We start from the raw sequence: 21,635 nt of genomic DNA, 5'->3' as shown, positions 1-21,635 counted from the left end.
TGAGTCTGACTTGATTCACAGATGGAGGTTTATGGAGACGCACGCTGCCAAAAAATAAAATAAAAATGCAACGGTGATACCGTACATATGACTCCAAGGCCAGTGAAGCTCTATAAATGTTACTCGTTTGCCTGAGCTACCAAGGTAAGGTATCTGCTACGGCGTTCATACCACGACCTTGATCAGCCGACAAACAACTAATATCTTACGCTTGTTCGGCACCGAACTTTGTCAAGCCTCATTTTAATGTGCTATTTGAAAGCCTAAAATGTGACAATGTAGTCTGCCGACAGACTGATAGATTGACGTGTCCTTTGGGTGGTTCTAGAAGCGCTTTGTTGATAACCAGCCGTGTGGTTACAATTCAGACCCCTGGGTGTACCTATGGCATGTGTATGTAACCCTCCCATTGCAACGCAAGACCTCCTCTTTTCGAGCTTCACTAGTACAACGGGCCGGCCTAGATCGTCGGAGTAACTATGAATGTCAAGCTTATGAATAGTCAATGTCAGGACTATCCGAAGTGGCAGTCAGATTTTCTATGTTTACCTCGGCACATGAGCAACGCCACATATGCAGAACCCTCAAACTATTTCCCATAAGAGGTAGTCGATCCGGAAATGATGACTCATGAGTTTGGTTCATTTGAAATTGCAAGGGTTTGCTGTTTGACCCTTCGCGAAGTTTGTTAGAGCCACGATTCGGGGTCAACCGTGTCCCCGGACTTAGAATGTCTCAACGATTTCTCTTCCTCTTTCACTTCTCTCTTCTGATATTGATATCCAAGTAAGAGAAAAATTGGATGTTGCTCAGTAATGAAAATGTGTGATTGAGTTTAACTCAGGATGGACACTGCCAAGAAACCTAGGAAGAATAGTGCTCGCCCCGAAGTTGGTAGACTTGATCCCGAACTCTTCGGACGTCACTTTGAAGCATTCTGGATCGAATTTGGATTCTAAATGTCAATTTGGAATTGAAAACTATCTCAACCGTATTTATGAGACTGTTTATCATTCATCTCTCAGTGATCGCTTCCTAACGCACAGCCTAGCTCTCGGATCAGGTATCATGTCACTATCAATAGTGATATTTCGTGGTCTTCCTTTCCCATCTGGCAACTTGAACTCAAATTGTAAAAGGAGTATCGCCAAAGTCAGCTTCATCTCATTAGATGCATAGAACCGCCCTGGGCAGGCGTATTTCCCATACCCAAACGCCATGTTACTAGAATCAGTCATGGAGAAGAGATATTTCTGTGCATAGTTTGAGTCTGAGCGAATCTTTGAGTATCTAAATCCATCAAACTCGGTTGGTGGCGTCGGGCCTGGGACATGCGCTGAGTCCTGAAGCATCGCGTGAGAGGGAACCGCGATGCGAGTGCCTGATGGGATGTTGGTGCCATCTGAGAGTGTCATGGATTGGTGATAAATGCGATTGAACGTTACTATAGGTTTCAGCCAGATCCTAGAAGAGCTAAAGATGGAGAAGGACTTACAGAGGAACACGGGGTTGAAGCGTTGTGACTCTTTGAGAAAGCTGTCGAGTTTGTGGAATCGATTCAACGCCGTCTTGTCCCAACCACTAGCGCCAACGACACTTTTGACCTCATCTCTAAGAGGCTCTATGTACTCAGGGCAAGCACATAAGTCATACATAGCATGCGTCATCGTCATTGCCGTAGTGTGAATAGACGCGAGACTCAGGATAAGCATCCGCTGGGCAATGTTGTCAATTTGCTTTTCTTCCCCTGTCGCAGCATCCCTCATCCATGACAGGATGTCCTCGTTGCCATCACCTTGCTGGGAGCGAATGATGTCTCCAATAACTCTTCGACCTGACGAGACGTTGCGAAGTAGTGTTCTGTAGGAGGGTAGCAGCGGGGCTATGAATGGTCTTAGAATATGGGGGACAACGCGGAGAATAAAGCCAGTTATGAACAGGCTCTCGCTGTACTCTGCAGTGGTCGTCAACCATTCTTGGTTGCGGCAGTGCTCTGGACCGAGAAACACTCTGGCTGAGATGCGTGATATGAGCCTGACCATGATGGAAGAAATGTCGACTTCAACCCATTCATCATCTAAGAACCATCAGCATTTATTGATCTAGTTCAAAAGTCGAGACATTCTCACTCTTCATGTCAGGCATCTCTTTGGTCAAGGCATAGTCAAGCTCCTCCTTCATTACCTTTGTCAACGATACGAGTTTTGGCGTCAACCGCTGCTGAATCACACGGTTCTGCAAATCACTTTGCAGAAAGACCATGCCCCGTGTATACTGTCCCGCAAAGTCATTGATGAAGGGCTCGACCGAGCGAGTCTTGTCTTGGGACAGCTTTCTGACCTCATCGATGTAGTTTGGCGGGATGATGACGATATCGGTACCAAGCTTTCGCACCTGGAAGATAGAGTCTTTAAACTATAGATAGATGAGATATGGTTACATGGCTGTAGAAGGAATCGCTTACTTTGTTGTAGCCTTGGCCGATGATAGATCCCCCTTCCCAAACAAAGCGCAAACGGAGAAGCCATGTAGGCTCAAAGACGCTGCGGTAGCCTACGACGGGCACTTTGACTGTAGAAGAGGACGATAGGACATGGATGACATAAGAGCATAACCAAGCGCCAAAGGCCACGTAGATCAGCCAGTGAACGTCCATTAGCGGCATTCTGTCAAGACCTAAGACGAGCTGCTGGAATAACGTTTCATGGCTGGTACTGTTCATGCTGTTGGACTTACTCATTCTGTTATTGATGAGACTTGTGTCTGAGAGCTTGAATCGGCAGAGAGAACTCACTTAGAGATGCAATAGGGACTTGTGAAGGTAGTTGACTGGAGAAAGATTGTGGGCTATGAGTTTGCTCAGTTGCTATGGGTTTGGCCTACCGACACTCGGACAAGTCTTGACTATCCTCTCTTGTCTATCATCCATAACCTTGCGCAGGATAATATGCTTGAAGATTTAATTGATTGGTTGCAAAAGGTCTTTGCGCACGCAGACGTAAGCAGCAATCGTCAACAACCATTTCATCAATGTGCATCGGTATCAATATCCCCATTGAACAAGTCAGGCATTTCAGACGTTCCGCACCATCAGAACCGCTCCCACTTCTCGCGCGTATCATATTTCTCCACACGCCTCCAAAAGTTCCCAAAGGCTCCTCCACGCCCTTCTCAAGCGGAAAAGTGTTCCTTCGTGCTTATACACCCTCGCCTGTGAGGGTTCACTAGACTGAGACATCAGCCCATCCGTTGCTCATGATGCTATGATTGAATGAACCGCAGGGAGTTATGATGTTATCACAGTAAGGTGTGTGCATGAATGTCACAGTGGCTGCATCAGCCGTTTACGCGAGTCCGATGCTGTAGCGCCGACCCCTGGTAACGCTAAGACACGGCAATTGACTAGGACCTAGATTGCGGAGTTGGTGATTGAGACACACGGAGTATCTCGCAGATATTGGGGATGATGTTCGGGCATGCGGCACGCGGGGCTGTACTTTGTTCTGGGGGACAATGGTGCCAACGCGAAAGAACTTATGTAGATTCTGCAACCATTGATATGTAACTTGGTGTGCTCTATAGAACAGTCGTCCAGGCTTTAACAATAACCTTCTACTATTGAGCATAAACTTCTCTCCAGTCTCAACATATTTTGCATAGTATTGTTGTCAGAAAATGGCGAACCATTCTTCTTCTTACTACCATGAGTTCTACAAGGACCACTCTCATACCGTCTTGACGTTGATGAGTGAGAAACCGGTCATATTACCATCTCTCATCTTGGGAACTTGTGCCGTTCTGTTGTGCATTCAATGGCTTAAACCTCAGCCGTTGATCATGGTGAACGGTAGAAAGTTTGGCGAACTGTCCAACGTCCGCGCCAAGAGGGACTTCACCTTTGGGGCTCGGCAACTCCTAGAAAAAGGCCTTAAGATGAGCCCCGACAAGCCATTTCGAATCATGGGCGATGTCGGGGAGCTGCACATCCTGCCGCCAAAGTACGCCTACGAGGTTCGCAATAATGAAAAGCTCAGCTTCACCATGGCAGCTTTCAAGGTGAGTAGCTCAAAGTACGGGATCAAGATGTGGCTGACGTCTGAGAATAGTGGTTTTATGCTCATCTTCCTGGGTTTGAGGGCTTCAGAGAGGGTACCAACGAGAGTCACATCATGAAGCTGGTTGCGCGACATCAATTGACTCATCAGTTGACTCTGGTGACGGGAGCAGTCTCTGAAGAGTGCGCCTTGGTGTTGAAAGATGTGTACACAGATAGTCCAGGTATGGTCCATGCGCTGCTTGCAAGAGTCAGTCGCTAAATCAGTCTCGCAGAATGGCACGACATCACCGCCAAAGACGCAAACATGAAACTCATGGCCCGCATCACCTCTCGAGTATTCCTCGGTAAGGAGATGTGTCGAAACCCCCAGTGGCTTAGAATTACATCTACCTACGCCGTCATCGCCTTCCGTGCAGTAGAAGAACTGCGTCTCTGGCCATCGTGGCTCCGGCCTGTAGTCCAGTGGTTCATGCCGCACTGCACACAGTCCCGAGCCCTAGTCCAAGAAGCAAGAGACCTTATCAACCCGCTTCTTGAGCGGCGACGCGAAGAGAAAGCTGAGGCTGAGAGAACTGGAGAGAAGGTCACCTACAACGATGCTGTTGAGTGGTTGGATGACCTTGCGCGTGAAAAGGGTGTTGGATATGACCCCGCTTGTGCTCAGCTCTCGCTCTCAGTGGCTGCTTTACATAGTACTACTGATTTCTTTACCCAGGTCATGTTTGACATTGCGCAGAATCCGGAGCTTATCGAGCCTTTGCGCGAGGAGATCATAGCTGTTTTGGGGAAGCAGGGATGGTCAAAGAACTCGCTGTACAACCTGAAGCTCATGGACAGCGTCCTGAAAGAGAGTCAACGACTGAAGCCCATAGCCATTGGTACGTATCCAGTTCCTAGCTTGGGGTGATAGCACGCACTAAAAAACAGTACTAGCAAGCATGCGCCGATTCACAACGCACAACGTCAAGTTATCCGATGGCGTCATCCTACCCAAGAACAAACTCACGCTTGTATCAGCCCATCAACACTGGGATCCAGAGTACTACAAGGATCCCCTGAAGTTCGATGGATACCGTTTCTTCAACATGCGGCGCGAGCCAGGCAAAGAGAGCAAAGCACAGCTCGTGAGTGCCACTCCGGATCACATGGGCTTCGGGTACGGGCTTCATGCCTGTCCTGGACGGTTCTTTGCGTCTGAGGAGATCAAGATTGCACTGTCTCACATTCTGCTCAAGTACGACTTCAAGCCTGTTGAGGGGTCGAGCATGGAGCCGAGGAAGTATGGCCTCAACATGAATGCCAACCCAACTGCAAAGTTATCTGTTCGTCGCAGAAAGGAGGAGATTGCGATTTGATTGCTGGATGTGGAATGAGTGGGGTTTAGATTGTAGTTAGCCATGAATGTATGCTTTTGATCTATTCTCAACAATCGATACCTATGACGGCAAGTCTCCTCACATAACCTGTCTAGTACGAGATATGTAGCCAATGCCCTGTCTGACTAGAGTACATTACGGCTCCCTGATCCGCTTAAGCGAAAGGATCCGCTGATCATTCTGTGACAGGTGGTTATGTGACCCTAGGACGGCCCGGTGATAGCGCTTCTAGAGTCCGTTTATCCATGACCGGCCAAACGGAACAGGCCATTGGCTTCCTCCCATCAAGACCAAGATAAGACCTCGATGATCAGGCATGATTGACCTTTGTCAGAACTCTAACAGCCGAGTGCATACGCAGCGTCAGCCTATCAAGCGAGCCAATTAAGTGTGTTTTGTTTATCTCCGTATTTCACTAAGTGGCATCCTATCGCGTCATAACCACACAGCAGCTTCGTAGGCGAGGAGGATCGTGCGGGATATGTTGCATCCGATGCTACCTACCCTGCATCTAGCCAAAACCTTATATCTCCATATGGAGGGTGTTATGCATATACGGGACCACGCCTATAGGCCAAACAAGTGCCGACCGTACACTGCACCTCCTCTCTTGTACATCGGAACTAATTCCTTTTTTGACACGGCGCATCTGCTAATCTCAACCTGCGTACATCGAGAATTAGATGTTGGCATGATCCTGACTCGACAACCTTGAGTCTTCTCTGACCTCGTTCGCTTCCCTGTTTCAGCTCGTTCTGATCCCAGGCCCAATTCCCCTTTGGGAATTGTACATGTCTTCTAATCTGCAGCTACTAGAAAGAGGCAACCAAGGGGTCAAAGAGTCGAGATTTTAGCTCATGTACTCTCTGCCGGGCACAACACCGGCATTCTACCCCCGTTGCGGAAATCTACCCGGCGTCCCCGCCACAATTAACATTTCTCCGTATCTTTGTTCCTAGCGAGTTCAACGAAGCAAGCTTGGTAGACCGTGTTTAGCACACGATGGGTTAGTACACTTCAACTTGCATGGTCGATTGGTGGCCTGGACCTTCTTCTTCTTCTTCTTCTTCTTCAGACCTGGCCGCAGAGGTCCGCGGAAGGTTTTTTGATCGAACTTGGTGGCAGTCCGGCTTTCGGCACTTCTCTCTACCACCACCACCTGATACGTGACACCCTCACTTCTGCTTGTATCTATGGAGGGGCACTAGATGAAGCTGAATGCATGGCTCCTGTGTCTTTCCTAAATCCGAATGATGATTCCGAAGCATACGGAGAAAGCGACGGCGTCTCGAGCGATATCACCGACATGGTATACGTAGCTTCATGCGCTCGCTGGTCAATTTCCCCCTCAATGTTCCTTTGTGAGGGTTCTTCTGATGCCCATCCATTTCTCCAAATATTCTGCTGAGACTACGGCTTCTTCCCCAGACTACCTGACTTAGCTTCTTCTCTTGAACGTCTTCTTCAACAAGTCCAACATTGTACCCGAAATGAGCATCTTCAATATGATCACCAGCTATGCGGGTAGCCAACTTTTGCCCTTCTACATCGCCATATTCGTCTTTACTTTAGTCCCATGGGCAATCCGCTTCTCTTGGCTAGAATTGCGCAAGGGCTCAGTGGTGCCACTTGCGAACCCGCCCGACTCACTGTTCGGCACCGGTAAAACCAGGGTCTGACCATCTGTTGACGAGACAACCAAGCGGAAACTGACTTTGTCTATAGAGGAGTTTTGTCAAGCTTAGTAGAGAAATTCTCGCTAAAGCGAGGAGCTTGTTCCCTAATGAGCCATTTCGCTTGATTACGGACTGGGGTGAGGTTCTCATTCTCCCCCCAGACTTTGCAGATGAGATTAGAAATGATCCGAGACTGAGCTTCTCCAAGGCGGCGATGCAGGTAAGTACCCCTAACAACACCTTGGATTTCTGGAGCGCTGAATACAAAACCTTGTGCCATAGGATAATCATGCTGGAATACCTGGCTTTGAGACTGTTGCCCTGGTGGGTCGTGAAGACCAACTTATTCAGAAGGTGGCCCGAAAGCAGTTGACCAAGCATCTTTGTGAGACCTTTCATCCCTAGCGAGTGAGGACCATACACTAACAAGAAGAAGCCGCTGTCATAGAGCCACTATCTAGAGAGTCCACCCTCGCAGTGTCGCTCAACTTTGGAGAGACAACAGGCAAGTCTCTTTCCGATGCTCATCAGCCAAGAGCTATCACTAACCCACCAAAAATACAGAATGGCGAGCGATACGCCTCAAGCCCGCAATTCTAGACATCATCGCCCGCATCTCGTCCAGAATCTATCTCGGCGACCAACTATGCCGCAACGAAGCTTGGCTGAAGATCACAAAGACATACACCACCAACTTCTACACTGCATCTACCAACCTCCGAATGTTTCCTCGATCGATCCGTCCTCTCGCCCACTGGTTCCTCCCCGAATGCAGAAAGCTTCGACAGGAGCGCAAGGATGCAATCGGTATTATTACGCCACTGATTGAGCGCCGCCGTGAGCTTCGAAGAGCTGCGATCGCAGCTGGTCAGCCTCTGCCTGTGTTCCACGACGCTATTGACTGGTCGGAACAGGAGGCAGAAGCTGCAGGCACAGGGGCCTCGTTTGACCCCGTGATCTTCCAGCTTACGCTCTCTCTTCTGGCAATTCATACGACGTATGATCTCCTCCAGCAAACGATGATTGACCTTGGTCGCCACCCAGAGTATATCGAGCCTCTTAGACAGGAAGTTGTTCAACTTCTTCGTGAAGAAGGTTGGAAGAAAACAACGCTTTTCAAGATGAAGCTCCTTGACAGTGCTATCAAAGAGTCTCAGCGAATGAAGCCTGGAAGCATAGGTATGGACTTTCCAACGGTTTCTTGAGTACTACTGACACTCGCAATACAGTTACCATGCGTCGCTACGTAACCGAAGACATCACCCTCTCTAGCGGCCTGAGTTAGTAGATCCCACATTCCACCTGCATTTCTGACTAACCCTTCCTTTGCCTAGCCCTCAAAAAAGGGACCCGCCTCAACGTTGACAACAGACGCCTCGACGATCCCAAAATCTACGATAACCCCGAGGTTTACAATCCTTATCGCTTCTACGACATGCGCTCCGAAGCCGGGAAAGACCATGGGGCACAGCTAGTATCAACTGGCTCAAACCATATGGGCTTCGGCCACGGTCAGCACTCATGCCCAGGGCGTTTCTTCGCTGCGAATGAGATCAAAGTAGCGCTATGCCACATCTTGGTCAAGTATGATTGGAAGCTGTGCCCTGACACGGAGACCAAGCCTGATACCAGGGGCATGATTGCCAAGTCCAGCCCTGTCACGGACATCTTGATCAAGCGTCGGGAGTCAGTTGAGTTGGATTTGGAAGCAATTTGAATCGAGAAGCCAATGTAACTTGTTGCGTGTTACTTTAGCTACCTACGGAGGTCCCTGCCAAAAGTTTAGTCTCGACCCCCTGCTCATAAAATAGAGGATTAGGCAATTACAGCTAATAAGGTACTTCGGTACTTTAGTCTTATCTTATCAGGACTAGAAGCTCTATAACCTTTCCCCTAAAGTCTACTATAATTATAATTATAGTACTTACTTTACTATCAATAAGAGACCTCTTGTACCTTCTGGGTACCGATAGGGGCATTCCCTGCTAGCTTCATTTGGCTAACAGGGGGTCAGGACAAAACTTTTAGCAGGGACCTCCGTACCTAGTTCTCAATTGATGCCACGTTACCGAGATTCCCAAGTCCCACGTAGCTCAGAAACCAGTGCTTCAATTTTCTGTGCCTATCCCGCAACCTCACAGAAGCCATGCTCTTTCTCTATGTAATTTCCATTGTATAAACTGCCTGCAAAGCACGAGAGCGCCTCTTGCAACACTCTCAAGCAATTGCTTTAACGCCCCCTTCCTCCCTTTTGCACAATTGCCCACCTTGATTGCCGCATACCATTAGCCTCCCGGATCCACAACCCCATCCTCATAGTTACTCCGGTTAGGAAAATTCTACTGGATTCCCGCGGGAATGATTCCGTGCTCGGGCAACTCCGCTCGCGGAACAGGGCGTGAAACGTTACTCAGCCACGGGCTGAACAGGGAGGGAATGGCACACACACATACTCCAGGTTGCATTCAGATGTGCAACCCTGTGAGACGAGACGTCTGGAACACCCGCTGCCGTGTCCGAATGCAACGGCATGGTGATGTGGCACGATAGAGTTACAGCAAACGGCCAAACTTGCGATGCTTGGTTCCGGAGTCTACACCACGACCTGCAGAGGAAGCGGGCGCTAAGTTCGGCACCTGATGTGCCGGCTTGCATCATCATCTTTCCTAGCTTTCAGGTGCTCTCATTGATCCTGTGAATATTTGCAAGCCATGTGATGATTGTTTCAATTACCGAAATCTTGCCGCCTCGGTTCGCTTCTCCAAGATGAGCTTAGTGTGCCTAAAGGAGCCAAGGAAACTTACCTGCTCTGTTGCTGGGAGATCACTAGAAAGCGGAGGTAATCAATAAAGTCTGTTCACGGCATCTCGGCTAATGATCACATCGTACGTTTGTTTATGTATAGTGAAAGGATCTGTAGAACCCGAGCAATTGCATGCCATGAAATAAATTGCGAATTATGCTTCCTTAAAGTGAACTGAAATGACCCGTGATAGACTCATTCTGTGAATATGAACAATCTAGGTTTCCAGCTTCAGGCGTTCCACTAAAGCCCTCAATGCATGGTTATCCCTCTTCGTGCTAACTTCCAGGCTCTCAATCTCGGCTACAACTCTTGTGTGCAGCATGCCAAGGAGTTTGCTCGTCCAGTCTAAGCTGCCGTTTGTTTTCATCACTTCCAAAACCAGCATCTTTTGCTGCGCCGTAAGTTTTCCTTGGACTCTTCTCATCGATAAGATGTTGGTGAGAAGGTCGCTGGAGTCGGTCTGCAGAGCATGGATTAGAGTCAACGAGTATTTCCCCTCGTCCAGATCCTCGCAAAATCCTTTCTGATCAGTATACTGAGAGTGGTTAGCAGAGGGTCTGGAACATAGTGGAGATAGGTCAAAGTGCCGAGAGGTGGACCTCCTTTACTGGTAACCGAAGACAAGAAGTGGGCTGTGGGGATCGAACCTTGTTGTCAATGAGATTCATGTAATCATCTCTTATCTGGAAATACTGCCCGAGCAGTGAGACAGCGCTGCTGAGAGATTCAAGCGCGCTGTCACTGATGGATGCTTCAGAGTTCAGCGCCAGTAGTTCAAGCGATAACCTGAACAGGGCACCAGTCTCTGCAGGAACGCAAGTTAGTCTATGTCTCACCACAATAAACAGGGGCATCTTACTGTCATTGACCATCAGGAGATATTCTTGGATAGACGGAACAATGGCATTAGCAGTCCACCACAGATCCATTGCCTGACCCTGGAAGATTGTGGTTATAGTGCCAGTTACATCTGCCAATGCATCGTGACCGACGATATCCTGTATTTTCTCGATGGCCTTGACGATGACATATGTTGCTGTGTTGATTGCTTGTGCTGGACCGAAGACAGTATGTGTAGATGGCTTGCCCCGCCGAAGTGGGGAGTTGTCTTGGAAGTCATCGATTCTTGATTGTCAGCAGGGTCTCTAGCAATAACAGATTGGGATACAAACATGAGAGACGAGTTGTGGAGCATGCCAATCACCTCTTTGATCACCGAGGTCTCGTCTTCGGGGACCTCGAGCCAGACATTCAGTGAGTCAATGAAAGCCCCACGAATACCTTTAGATGGAAGAGTCAGGATGTAGTTGTAGGGAGAGTCAGCAACCTGGATACTCAGCAAGTGATTGTAAAGGGATGAGGGCGATCTCGACTCACCTTGAGGCGCTGTGACTTCCACCTGTGATTGAGCTCCGAGCTCATAGCTGTTGAGAAGCATAACTGGGAGACTATGTCTGGGGAGGCTGCATTGTGAGAGAGCGGAAGGGAGACCCGTCGCTCATCATAGCGAGATAAGGAACCGCCTTCTGAAGAGGAAGAGTCTGGAGGAGTTTCTCTGTAATGGTAGGTATCCATCATCTGAACCGTAATCTCCAACTTCTGGCTTGCGTGAGAAGCATCAAACATTGAAAGAAGGTTGGAGATCTGTTGTTCAGCCATGATAATGTTGTGATGTGTTCGTTTGTACTGCAAGATGAAAGAGATTCAACTGTGAGTAAGGATACAAGAGCGAAGAATGACGTGAATATTTGTCTGATCGATTCAAGCCAACGTAATATCCTGATGCAAAGGATTGTGCAGGTTCCTTTGTCTCCCGTGGCTACTCTATCACGCGTCATCATGTCTTAGAACTGTGTGCTGGACTTTCCCTCAAGACGCACATGCATATTCTCATGGTATCAGCTGCACCATGTCGAGTTTGTTCATGGCCCCGGATTTGTCCTTAACTCCGGATACGCAGACCAACAGAAGTGCTGGTAAACACTGCCTTGATTAGAACGAAGTTCCGTTATTATCTCTTTCCTCATCACTCCTGCAGGGCATCCAGGACCTTCGGCATGCATATGCATAGATACTCTCCCAGTCAACAGAGGGGTGACTTAGAGCTACACCTACCAGAGTTGTCGTCACCCCGGGGGTATGGTCATTGATATGCATCTTGTGGCTGCAATAGACCAGATCTGATGTGTCTGGGCGCCAGCAATCTATTTTCGATCCGCAAACCTAATTTGCATCCCAATGGGGGGGACGGAAGATAGGGCCTAACGGGTTCCGCCGGGTCTTGATGGGGAGAAGAGGCATGCCCATTCTTTTATGCTAGGTCTTGTTTCCTCGATTAAAGTAAAGCCGTCTCAGACGCAATGTTGATATCTCGCAAAATAGACATAACTGTAACAACTGCTTTCTTCTCTCATCAACACAAATTTGAAGTTTGTCACTGTAGTGGATCTGGAATACTTACACAAGATGCCGTACGTATGAAACACACCTTTAGCTGATGCACATTCTAACCTATCCAAGTGGCAAAATCGAGAACGGCACCCCCAAAGACCTCAAGACAGGAAATGACTTTGTATCAGCAGCAAAGTCGCTGCTGGACCGCGCCTTCAAGAGCCATCATAGCTACTATGGTCTATGTTCCACCAGCTGTCAGGTATATGACACTGCTTGGGTGGCCATGATACCCAAGACGAGAGACAATGTCAAGCAATGGCTGTTTCCTGAGTGCTTCCACTATCTTCTGAAGACTCAGGCCGCTGATGGTAGTTGGGGTAGTCTCCCCACGACCCAGACTGCTGGTATTCTAGACACTGCTTCAGCTGTGCTTGCACTCTTATGTCACGCACAAGAGCCTCTGCAGATACTGGACGTCTCGCCAGACGAGATGGGTCTCAGGATCGAGCACGGGGTAACTTCTTTGAAGCGACAGCTAGCTGTTTGGAACGATGTTGAAGATACCAATCACATTGGTGTCGAGTTTATTATTCCAGCTTTACTTTCCATGCTTGAGAAAGAGCTCGACGTGCCATCTTTTGAGTTTCCTTGCAGAAGTATCTTGGAGAGGATGCACGGAGAGAAGCTCGGCCATTTCGATTTGGAGCAAGTATATGGCAAGCCGTCTTCACTACTTCACTCCCTTGAAGCCTTTCTTGGAAAGCTTGACTTTGATCGCCTTTCTCACCATCTTTATCATGGCTCTATGATGGCTTCACCTTCTTCCACTGCAGCCTACCTCATTGGTGCAACCAAGTGGGACGACGAGGCTGAAGATTACCTGAGGCACGTTATGAGAAATGGTGCTGGTCACGGGAATGGTGGCATCTCAGGCACCTTTCCTACAACACATTTTGAGTGTAGCTGGGTAAGTGTTCTAGTTATTTTCGCCTTCTGGCTGCTAAGTTTGGTTTTAGATCATAGCGACACTCCTGAAGGGTGGCTTCACTTTGAAACAAATCGATGGTGATGGCTTGCGCGGCTTGTCAACTATACTTCTCGAAGCGTTGAGGGACGAGAATGGAGTAATTGGCTTTGGTTAGAATGCCCCAATTTCATTATCGTACCATGGAGACTAACTACAGTACAGCACCCCGTACTGCTGATGTTGATGACACTGCAAAAGCTCTTCTGGCATTGAGCCTTGTCAATCAACCTGTCAGCCCAGATATCATGATCAAGGTCTTTGAAGGAAAAGATCACTTCACCACGTTCGGATCTGAACGTGATCCCAGCTTGACTTCCAACCTCCATGTGCTGCTGAGTCTCCTGAAGCAGTCCAATCTATCGCAATACCACCCACAAATCCTGAAGACCACGTTGTTCACTTGCCGATGGTGGTGGGGCAGCGACCATTGCGTCAAAGATAAATGGGTGAGTTCTGCTTCCCAACTAGTAGAAGCACTCGCTAACTATTCTAGAATTTGAGTCATCTATACCCAACCATGCTTCTGGTGGAAGCTTTCACCGAGGTACTTCATCTCATTGATGGTGGCGAGCTTTCTAGTCTCTTTGACGAGAGCTTCAAGTGCAAGATCGGCCTGTCAATCTTCCAGGCTGTACTACGTATCATCCTCACCCAAGATAACGACGGATCTTGGAGAGGATATCGCGAGCAAACATGCTACGCCATTCTAGCTCTTGTACAGGCACGCCATGTATGTTTCTTCACTCACATGGTGGACAGGCTACAGAGTTGCGTCGACCGTGGCTTTTCGTGGCTCAAGTCCTGCAGCTTTCATTCTCAGGACCTCACTTGGACGTCAAAGACAGCATATGAGGTTGGGTTTGTTGCTGAAGCGTACAAGCTAGCAGCCCTTCAGTCAGCAAGCCTAGAGGTGCCCGCCGCTACTATTGGCCACAGCGTCACCTCGGCGGTTCCATCATCGGACTTGGAGAAGTACATGAGGCTTGTGCGCAAGACTGCTTTGTTCTCGCCACTGGACGAGTGGGGACTCATGGCGTCAATCATTGAGTCCTCGTTCTTCGTGCCCCTTCTACAAGCTCAGCGCGTTGAGATTTATCCGAGGGACAACATCAAGGTCGACGAGGACAAATACCTGAGCATCATTCCTTTTACTTGGGTCGGATGCAACAACAGATCCCGCACATTTGCATCTAACAGATGGCTCTACGATATGATGTACCTGTCCCTCCTGGGCTACCAGACCGATGAGTACATGGAAGCTGTCGCTGGGCCGGTATTCGGTGATGTCTCTCTGCTTCACCAGACCATCGACAAGGTCATAGACAACACAATGGGAAACTTAGCCAGGGCCAATGGTACCGTGCACAGTGGCAATGGTCATCAGCATGAGTCACCCAACATTGGACAAGTTGAGGATACTCTCACTCGCTTCACCAACAGCGTGCTCAACCACAAAGATGTTCTGAATTCAAGCTCTTCTGACCAAGACACTCTTCGCCGAGAATTCAGAACGTTCATGCATGCCCATATCACACAGATAGAGGACAACAGTCGCTTCTCCAAGCAGGCCTCCAGCGACGCTTTCTCTTCCCCAGAACAATCGTACTTCCAATGGGTCAACAGTACAGGAGGCAGTCACGTCGCCTGCGCGTACTCATTCGCTTTCTCCAACTGCCTAATGTCAGCGAATCTGCTCCAAGGCAAGGACGCATTTCCCTCCGGCACTCAGAAATATCTCATTTCATCCGTTATGCGTCACGCTACAAATATGTGTCGTATGTACAACGACTTTGGGTCCATAGCTCGCGATAACGCTGAGCGGAATGTGAACTCGATCCACTTCCCCGAGTTCACGTTATGTAACGGAACGTCACAGAATCTCGATGAAAGGAAAGAGAGACTTTTAAAGATAGCTACGTATGAGCAAGGTTATCTTGATCGTGCTCTCGAAGCTCTGGAACGACAGTCTCGTGATGATGCAGGTGATCGTGCTGGGTCTAAGGATATGAGGAAGCTCAAGATTGTAAAACTGTTCTGTGATGTCACCGACTTGTATGATCAGCTTTACGTGATCAAGGACCTTTCAAGCAGCATGAAGTGAGGGAATACTATGGAGCTGGTAATTTTGATATGTATTTTCCTCTAGTTTATTTGAAGACACATAGTTTCAGTAAGTGCTCACAAGACTGCAAACCCATCAAAGCTTGGTCCGTCTGATATGGAGCATCGGATACATGGTTTGCACTCCCGCAAAGAAATTCAACACTCGGCCTAAAATTCTCTTTTCAGCAAGTCAGGCAACTCAATTTGACCATCGTGTGCCATTGTACTAATCAAAACTTCGTCACCGTCTGCGTCGGTGGTGTAGGATCTCGTATTCAAGCCGTGTCCTCTAATGCATGACGTATAGTGACAATCGCGAGACCAGAGAACAATCTATAGAACAATGTCACGTTGCATATTGTGATATCTTTTGTTCCCGAGGCTACTACATGCACACCTAGCGCCTAAGTTCTGTTTCGGGGTTACTAGCCTATCTCCGTGCCATCACAGCGGCTGAATGTGAATACCGATGCATGGGACCTTAGCGCGGACTGGCGACGTCTGAGGACAGCTGGTATGGATCTAGAATTACCTTTGTCATTTTTGTCATTTATGCTAGATGTCTCCGATAGGGAAACAATATTGTTCCGTTACTAACCATTTACCCTTTGAAGATTCATCAGTACGATCCTAAAATTTCTTTTAACTATGATGAGTAATTTTGTGACGTTGATTGAGCCTCTGGAGCTCACTGGCTCACGGGTTTTGCGTATCGCGGTGGCGTTCGCCGCCCTTTGCGGCGCTACAGGACTCTTAGCATTCTCTTGGTGGATCTACAAGCAGTCTTCGAGTAAACCGACCTTGCCATACCCTGTAGTAGGCGATACCCACGCACAATCGTTGGAGAAGAACCTCATCAAGGGGATGCAGCAGGTAAGTCATATGATTTCCAGACTCACTTGTCTCTAAACAGCGCAGTATCGTGACTCGCCCTTCTTCTTGGCTGGATCACGCCCACCACTGCTCATCCTACCAATGTCCGTCTTTCATGAAATACACAACATGCCAAATGAATATATTTCCATCATTGTGGAGCATGAAGACAAGTTTCAGGGCAAGTACACCCACATTACCACCATCAGACCTGAGATTCCCGCCACTATTCGCCAGGACTTGACTCGAAATATGCCCAACATCATACTGGAATTACAGGATGAGTTAACATATGCTTCCGATCAGTGGCCTAGAACAAGCAAATGGTCATCTGTATCTTTATATGACATGATGCTAAGGACCGTGGCGCTTTTGAGTGGCAGAGCGTTTGTTGGTCTGCCCTTGTGTCGCGATGAAGGCTGGCTACAAGCTTCCATAGGCTACACTGTTCAATGTGTCTCAATTCGCGATCAGCTCTTTACCTGGAGTCCGGTGCTGAGACCAATCATTGGGCCGTTTTTACCCAGCGTCCGTTCGGTGCGAAGACATCTACGCTTCGCAGCAGAGATAATGGCTCCTCTGATCTCCCAAGCTTTACAAGATGAAAAGCAACATCGAGCAGATACACTTCTAGCGGATCAGACGGAAGGGCGAGGTACATTTATCTCATGGCTTCTTCGGCACTTACCTGAGGAGCTCAGAACCCCAGAGCAGGTCGGGCTAGATCAAATGCTGGTCTCGTTCGCCGCAATCCACACTACGAGTAAGTTATTTAAACCGCAATACTAGGTTTATGTTTCTGATCTTGTTACCTTGGGTAGCCATGGCCCTCACAAAGGTAGTATGGGAGCTTGTTAAGCGGCCGGAGTACATCGAGCCGTTGAGAACCGAGATGCAAGATGTCTTTGGACCTGATGCCGTATCACCAGACATATGCATCAACAAAGAGGCTCTTTCTAGGCTCCACAAGTTGGATAGCTTCATTAGAGAGGTCCAGCGCTGGTGCCCTTCAACATTTGGTAAGTCTAAAGCACATATGCTGGTAATGCAAGAGGCACTAACAGAATGGTTCAGTGACTCCAAGCAGACGCGTCATGAAGTCAATGACACTATCAAACGGTATCAAGCTACAGAGAGGAACTTCTATAGCATTCCCCGCTCACGCAATCCAGTATTTCCATCCCTTCCCCTTGTCAATAGTTACTGTACTAACTATCTAACAGCATGTCGGAGGAAACGCCAACATTCTCGCCAGACTTTAGCTCTGACTTCGAGAACCCGTCTCCTCGAATCTTTGACGGGTTCCGGTACTTGAATCTCCGATCTATCAAAGGACAGGGGTCACAACACCAGGCAGCCACTACAGGTCCTGACTATCTGATCTTCAACCATGGAAAGCATGCATGCCCTGGGAGGTTCTTTGCCATATCTGAGATCAAGATGATACTCATAGAACTATTGGCAAAGTATGATTTTAGACTTGAGGATGGAAAGCCAGGGCCTGAGTTGATGCGTGTTGGGACGGAGACTCGGCTGGATACCAAAGCTGGTCTTGAGATGCGAAGGAGATGAATACAGTGGCGGTATGAAATGGGATTTCGTTCTAAACCAGAATACTGATGGAGGCTTTTTAGTGGGCAAGGATAATCCAGTAAAGCAGATCCGTAGACTTCTGTCTTTCTGTCAATCAGTAAGACGGGTGAGCTGATATTAATCAAGTAAACATTCGCCATAATCTACAGATCTACTTTCTCAGCCAAGCATTACCAGCTGAGGCCCTTGCACAAGTGCTCTATTGCTTCAACAACCAGCGTGATCAACACCTCAAACTGAGTGAAGCTACTTCTGGTAACAGTAGTCCAAATCCAATACCAAAGCCTGTTTATACTCTGCGCACAGCATCTAGAGTGATGCCCCACGTACAATCCTGCTTGTCAAGTCCCGGTACGTGCCAGCGTGAACGAGTATCAAAGTATCGCCAAGTATTTACGTAAAGGTCCAGAGGATCACTGAGGTCAAAATCAAGCTCTATGAACCGCGGGTCTGGAACCACTCCTAAAACGACGCATATTGTTACTTAAATTGTAAATCCTCCCACTTCCCATCTGTCGCATCCAAGAGTTCCCCATCCATGATTCCATGCACATAAGTCTCGCCAACAATAGAGTAACACTCTCGTCTTTCCGCACTCACTCTCCTTACCACGAAAGGTACGCGCCCGCCAGAAAGAAGAACCACTTCATCACCTGGTTGAGAAGATGGATGCGCAAGACCAAAGTACCCCCCATTCGTAAGAAACAGTCTTCTGTACCAAGACACATGGTGCATAGTACTTTCGTAGAGACCGCCATCTTGATCTGAATCATTATTCCCGTGATAGTGATCCTTTACTAAGCGAAGAATTGAGTCGATGCCTGGTGTTACAATCGGGCTCTCCAATGCTGCCCTCTCAGTATCAGACGAACTCGAAAAATGATGCTGGAGTTCCTCCCGAGCCTGCAAAGCAAAGACAGCAAAACTGTGAGCCCAATCTTCACTGACTGGGTACTGACTTGTTCCGAGGCCGATATTTCCGATCAGCGTGCGCCAAAAGGCGTCAATCATAGGACAGGTGTTGCCATTGACGGTCGGGTATGCGGCACTGAAATCGACCATACTCGCCCACTTCTCTAGTGTGAGATAGATGGACTCCTCTGCTATTGAACCAATCTTGGATATCGTGTCAACCTTGTACGCTGACAACGTCAGGATGTTTGGGTCTGCAGGGGAATTCTGAACACTGACGTCTCGTCCTACCGCAGCGGCATACAAGGTCAACCATCCAGGTCGCGGTGGCATACAGAGAATAGAGGCAACCTGATGTACGCTGTAGTCCGGTATCCAACTCGGAAGCTCATGAATCTGCCGAAACTTCACATCTTCGACACCAGAAAGGACGTCAAGGGAGCCTTGGCGGATGAGATAAAGCGTGACATCTCGAAAGACTCCGACAATAGACTTTCTATAATCTGGCCTAAGTGCCGGGGGCAGTGCTTCTTTTCTTCCGCTCTCTGCTAGATTTATCAGCGCGAATATCTTGTCCACTGGTTTGGTAGCTTTGAACCGCCGAGTCGATGCAAGCAAAAGATCTAAGCTCTGGTGCTCTCCTTCCTGATGTCGCACACGACAGTTCATCATGCCCGTTATGAATCCGGCTGCGCCAGAGACGTTGTACATCTCGTGGAAGACTTTGATCCATGAGCTCTCAACGAGGAAAGTCGCGGCTCTCCCAACAACATCGAATGGTAGCATCAAGAGACCACAGAATATAGCTGTCGTCCGTGAGACTGCGACTTCCTGGATTATCCAGGCTCGCTGGAAGGCTGTTCGTGAAATGAACTGCATGAGAGAGCCCCATATTGGGTTATCATGCTCTGGTAGGCCGACTGCCCTCATAAAGATAGGGTTAAGCAAGGCGCTTATCCCAGGGCGTGAACTTCCAGACTCAAGCAGATACGTCTCCAGGCGATTTAAGGATGATAGAAGATCCAAGACTGCCTCTGCATTCTCTCCCGGCTCGCCAATCCAAAAGAGATCCATAGAAGCACACTGATAGATCTTACACATTTGCCCTATCTGCTGAACGCACTCATCCTTGTCCTCTTGATTAATGCATATCTGATCTATCCAGATGATGCGCTCGCCGGATGTTTCGCGGTAATTTTGAAGAAAGTTCCAGAGATTCAGGCTAACGTTGAGATACTTGTCGTTGATCAAAACAGGCCGGAAAGTCTTGGGCAGACTTTCTTCGTGCCATGTGTAGGACAATGCGATATATCGGGGAGGTTCTCGCGCAGCAAGGTCGGCATCAAACATCTTGCAGCGAAGGATATCTCGGCCTCCGTCTGATAGGACCTGCAGCAGACGAAAGCTAGTAGAGCTAGTGAGACTCTGGTATGTTAATTTCTGTATGCCTGGGGGCACTTCAAGAGCTTGATTATCCACGCTTGGGAAGATCCCCGATGCGCAGATCGGCTCCTTTCGAGGTGTAGACCGAGATGACATGGTGATAGACCTGCTTAGATACTCTTCTGATTAGCTCTTCCACCTGCCTATACAATATGCTTATGAAGTTCCAGGCTTGTTCAGTGGGTCGGGTAAATGAAAGCTGCTTATTTACTGCTGTGTAGAATGAGAGTTGGGTTTTTTTACGGGGATTTTCAAGGACATAAATGACAACGCAGACCACTTCCTCTTACAAGGCATATTCTTTTCTGCGCATATCTCTGATATGAAGGAGTGAGATAATGCCTTACCCCGCTTTGCGATACTGAAGTGTTAGGTTTTCAGCCTTATGGCCACAGGCTTATTCTAATAGGCTCTGTATGTCCACCGGTACTTCCCCGGATCCTGTCAAAACCGTGCAACGAGACGCATTCGGTCAGATGTAACTCCAGAGCATCTTACGGGCAATAGAACTATCGAGTTCGAACAGGTCTGCCAAAAGGGCCAGTAATAGGGCTTTGAAATCAGATTTGCGGCGAATCATCCGCACTACGCAAATTCGCCAATGTGGTGGAGTAATGGTGGTTTTGATGGCGCTTGCTCCAGAGAGGACAAAACCACTGTCCCCGCGATAATCTCCCACTGCCTTGGGAACTTAAAGGGCAGGACATTGGCCAGCATCAACGCAGACATTTGGTACAGCGTCTAGCCCGAGCATCAACGGCCCGATGTGGAGATAGGTAGGTGAAGAGGCAGAGTTGTTGACTATTCACAGATGTAGAATGATTATACGAAGCCCAATGGAATAGAAAGATCCGGTGGTATCCAACCGTGTAACACAATTCGAGGAGCAGTTGCTGATCATAACTTTTAGCGACAGAGCAATTAGGTTATAGTGGATGGTTAGCGTCTGACCCCGCTATGTGACAGGGGCAACTAACCTGGGGAGCAGTGAAATTATGGGGCATTTATCGCAAGAGCAGGTTCACTAGCCTGAGGAGCAGAGTTGGCTTGTAGGGCATTTGTCGGGAAATCTACCCCAGATCACTCTGACTTATGGGATCTCAGCATGATTTCCCTCAGCTGAAGCAAAGTACCAGAAATAAATCAGCCGCGCCTCAACCAATTCAACTCAATGTACCCGTTTCAATCGCATCTGACACCTCATCTTCTCTACCCATCTGGTGCAATTAGCTGGCCGCAGCGTCTGTCGCAAGAGCAAGGCCACTGACCTGAGGAATCACAGCAATGATTTATGTTTTTAGATGTGACATTTGCATCGATCAGATTGAAACGGTTGTGTGAACGGAATGACTTCACTATCAGACCAATCATCTTA

General features: G+C 48.3%; 7 protein-coding genes; 4 read left to right on the top strand and 3 right to left on the bottom strand.

Annotated features, from left to right (window-relative positions):
- Positions 1-1,010: 1,010 nt before the first annotated feature.
- Positions 1,011-2,665, bottom strand: FFUJ_14332 (gibberellin cluster-kaurenoxidase (diterpencyclase); the record flags this gene model as incomplete). XM_023578447.1 has 4 exons in its annotated part: positions 1,011-1,444; positions 1,496-2,077; positions 2,130-2,415; positions 2,465-2,665. The coding sequence occupies 4 exons, from the start codon at positions 2,663-2,665 to the stop codon at positions 1,011-1,013; spliced, it is 1,503 nt and encodes a 500-aa protein (XP_023431255.1).
- A 1,268-nt stretch (positions 2,666-3,933) lies between these two features.
- Positions 3,934-5,412, top strand: FFUJ_14333 (gibberellin cluster-GA14-synthase; the record flags this gene model as incomplete). XM_023578446.1 has 4 exons in its annotated part: positions 3,934-4,056; positions 4,107-4,278; positions 4,330-4,935; positions 4,991-5,412. The coding sequence occupies 4 exons, from the start codon at positions 3,934-3,936 to the stop codon at positions 5,410-5,412; spliced, it is 1,323 nt and encodes a 440-aa protein (XP_023431254.1).
- Positions 5,413-6,923: 1,511 nt separating this feature from the next.
- Positions 6,924-8,826, top strand: FFUJ_14334 (gibberellin cluster-C20-oxidase; the record flags this gene model as incomplete). XM_023578445.1 has 7 exons in its annotated part: positions 6,924-7,106; positions 7,159-7,246; positions 7,271-7,329; positions 7,392-7,494; positions 7,710-8,288; positions 8,339-8,389; positions 8,444-8,826. 7 exons carry the CDS (start codon positions 6,924-6,926, stop codon positions 8,824-8,826), a joined length of 1,446 nt encoding a protein of 481 aa, XP_023431253.1.
- A 1,303-nt stretch (positions 8,827-10,129) lies between these two features.
- FFUJ_14335 (gibberellin cluster-GGPP-synthase) lies at positions 10,130-11,574 on the bottom strand (the record flags this gene model as incomplete). XM_023578444.1 has 5 exons in its annotated part: positions 10,130-10,450; positions 10,563-10,720; positions 10,775-11,040; positions 11,088-11,242; positions 11,293-11,574. The coding sequence occupies 5 exons, from the start codon at positions 11,572-11,574 to the stop codon at positions 10,130-10,132; spliced, it is 1,182 nt and encodes a 393-aa protein (XP_023431252.1).
- Positions 11,575-12,381: 807 nt separating this feature from the next.
- On the top strand, positions 12,382-15,437 carry FFUJ_14336 (gibberellin cluster-kaurensynthase; the record flags this gene model as incomplete). XM_023578443.1 has 5 exons in its annotated part: positions 12,382-12,386; positions 12,436-13,276; positions 13,326-13,446; positions 13,499-13,782; positions 13,830-15,437. The coding sequence occupies 5 exons, from the start codon at positions 12,382-12,384 to the stop codon at positions 15,435-15,437; spliced, it is 2,859 nt and encodes a 952-aa protein (XP_023431478.1).
- Positions 15,438-16,090: 653 nt separating this feature from the next.
- FFUJ_14337 (gibberellin cluster-C13-oxidase) lies at positions 16,091-17,884 on the top strand (the record flags this gene model as incomplete). XM_023578442.1 has 5 exons in its annotated part: positions 16,091-16,312; positions 16,358-17,075; positions 17,134-17,331; positions 17,387-17,483; positions 17,536-17,884. 5 exons carry the CDS (start codon positions 16,091-16,093, stop codon positions 17,882-17,884), a joined length of 1,584 nt encoding a protein of 527 aa, XP_023431251.1.
- A 501-nt stretch (positions 17,885-18,385) lies between these two features.
- FFUJ_14338 (related to het-6-heterokaryon incompatibility protein) lies at positions 18,386-20,356 on the bottom strand (the record flags this gene model as incomplete). Its single annotated transcript, XM_023578441.1, has 1 exon — positions 18,386-20,356. The coding sequence occupies one exon, from the start codon at positions 20,354-20,356 to the stop codon at positions 18,386-18,388; it is 1,971 nt and encodes a 656-aa protein (XP_023431250.1).
- Between the last annotated feature and the right edge of the window lie 1,279 nt (positions 20,357-21,635).

Source organism: Fusarium fujikuroi, chromosome FFUJ_chr05 (assembly GCF_900079805.1).
Source record: "Fusarium fujikuroi IMI 58289 draft genome, chromosome FFUJ_chr05".
NCBI classification, from domain to species: Eukaryota; Fungi; Ascomycota; class Sordariomycetes; order Hypocreales; family Nectriaceae; genus Fusarium; species Fusarium fujikuroi.
This window is presented reverse-complemented; position numbering and strand designations above follow the sequence as displayed.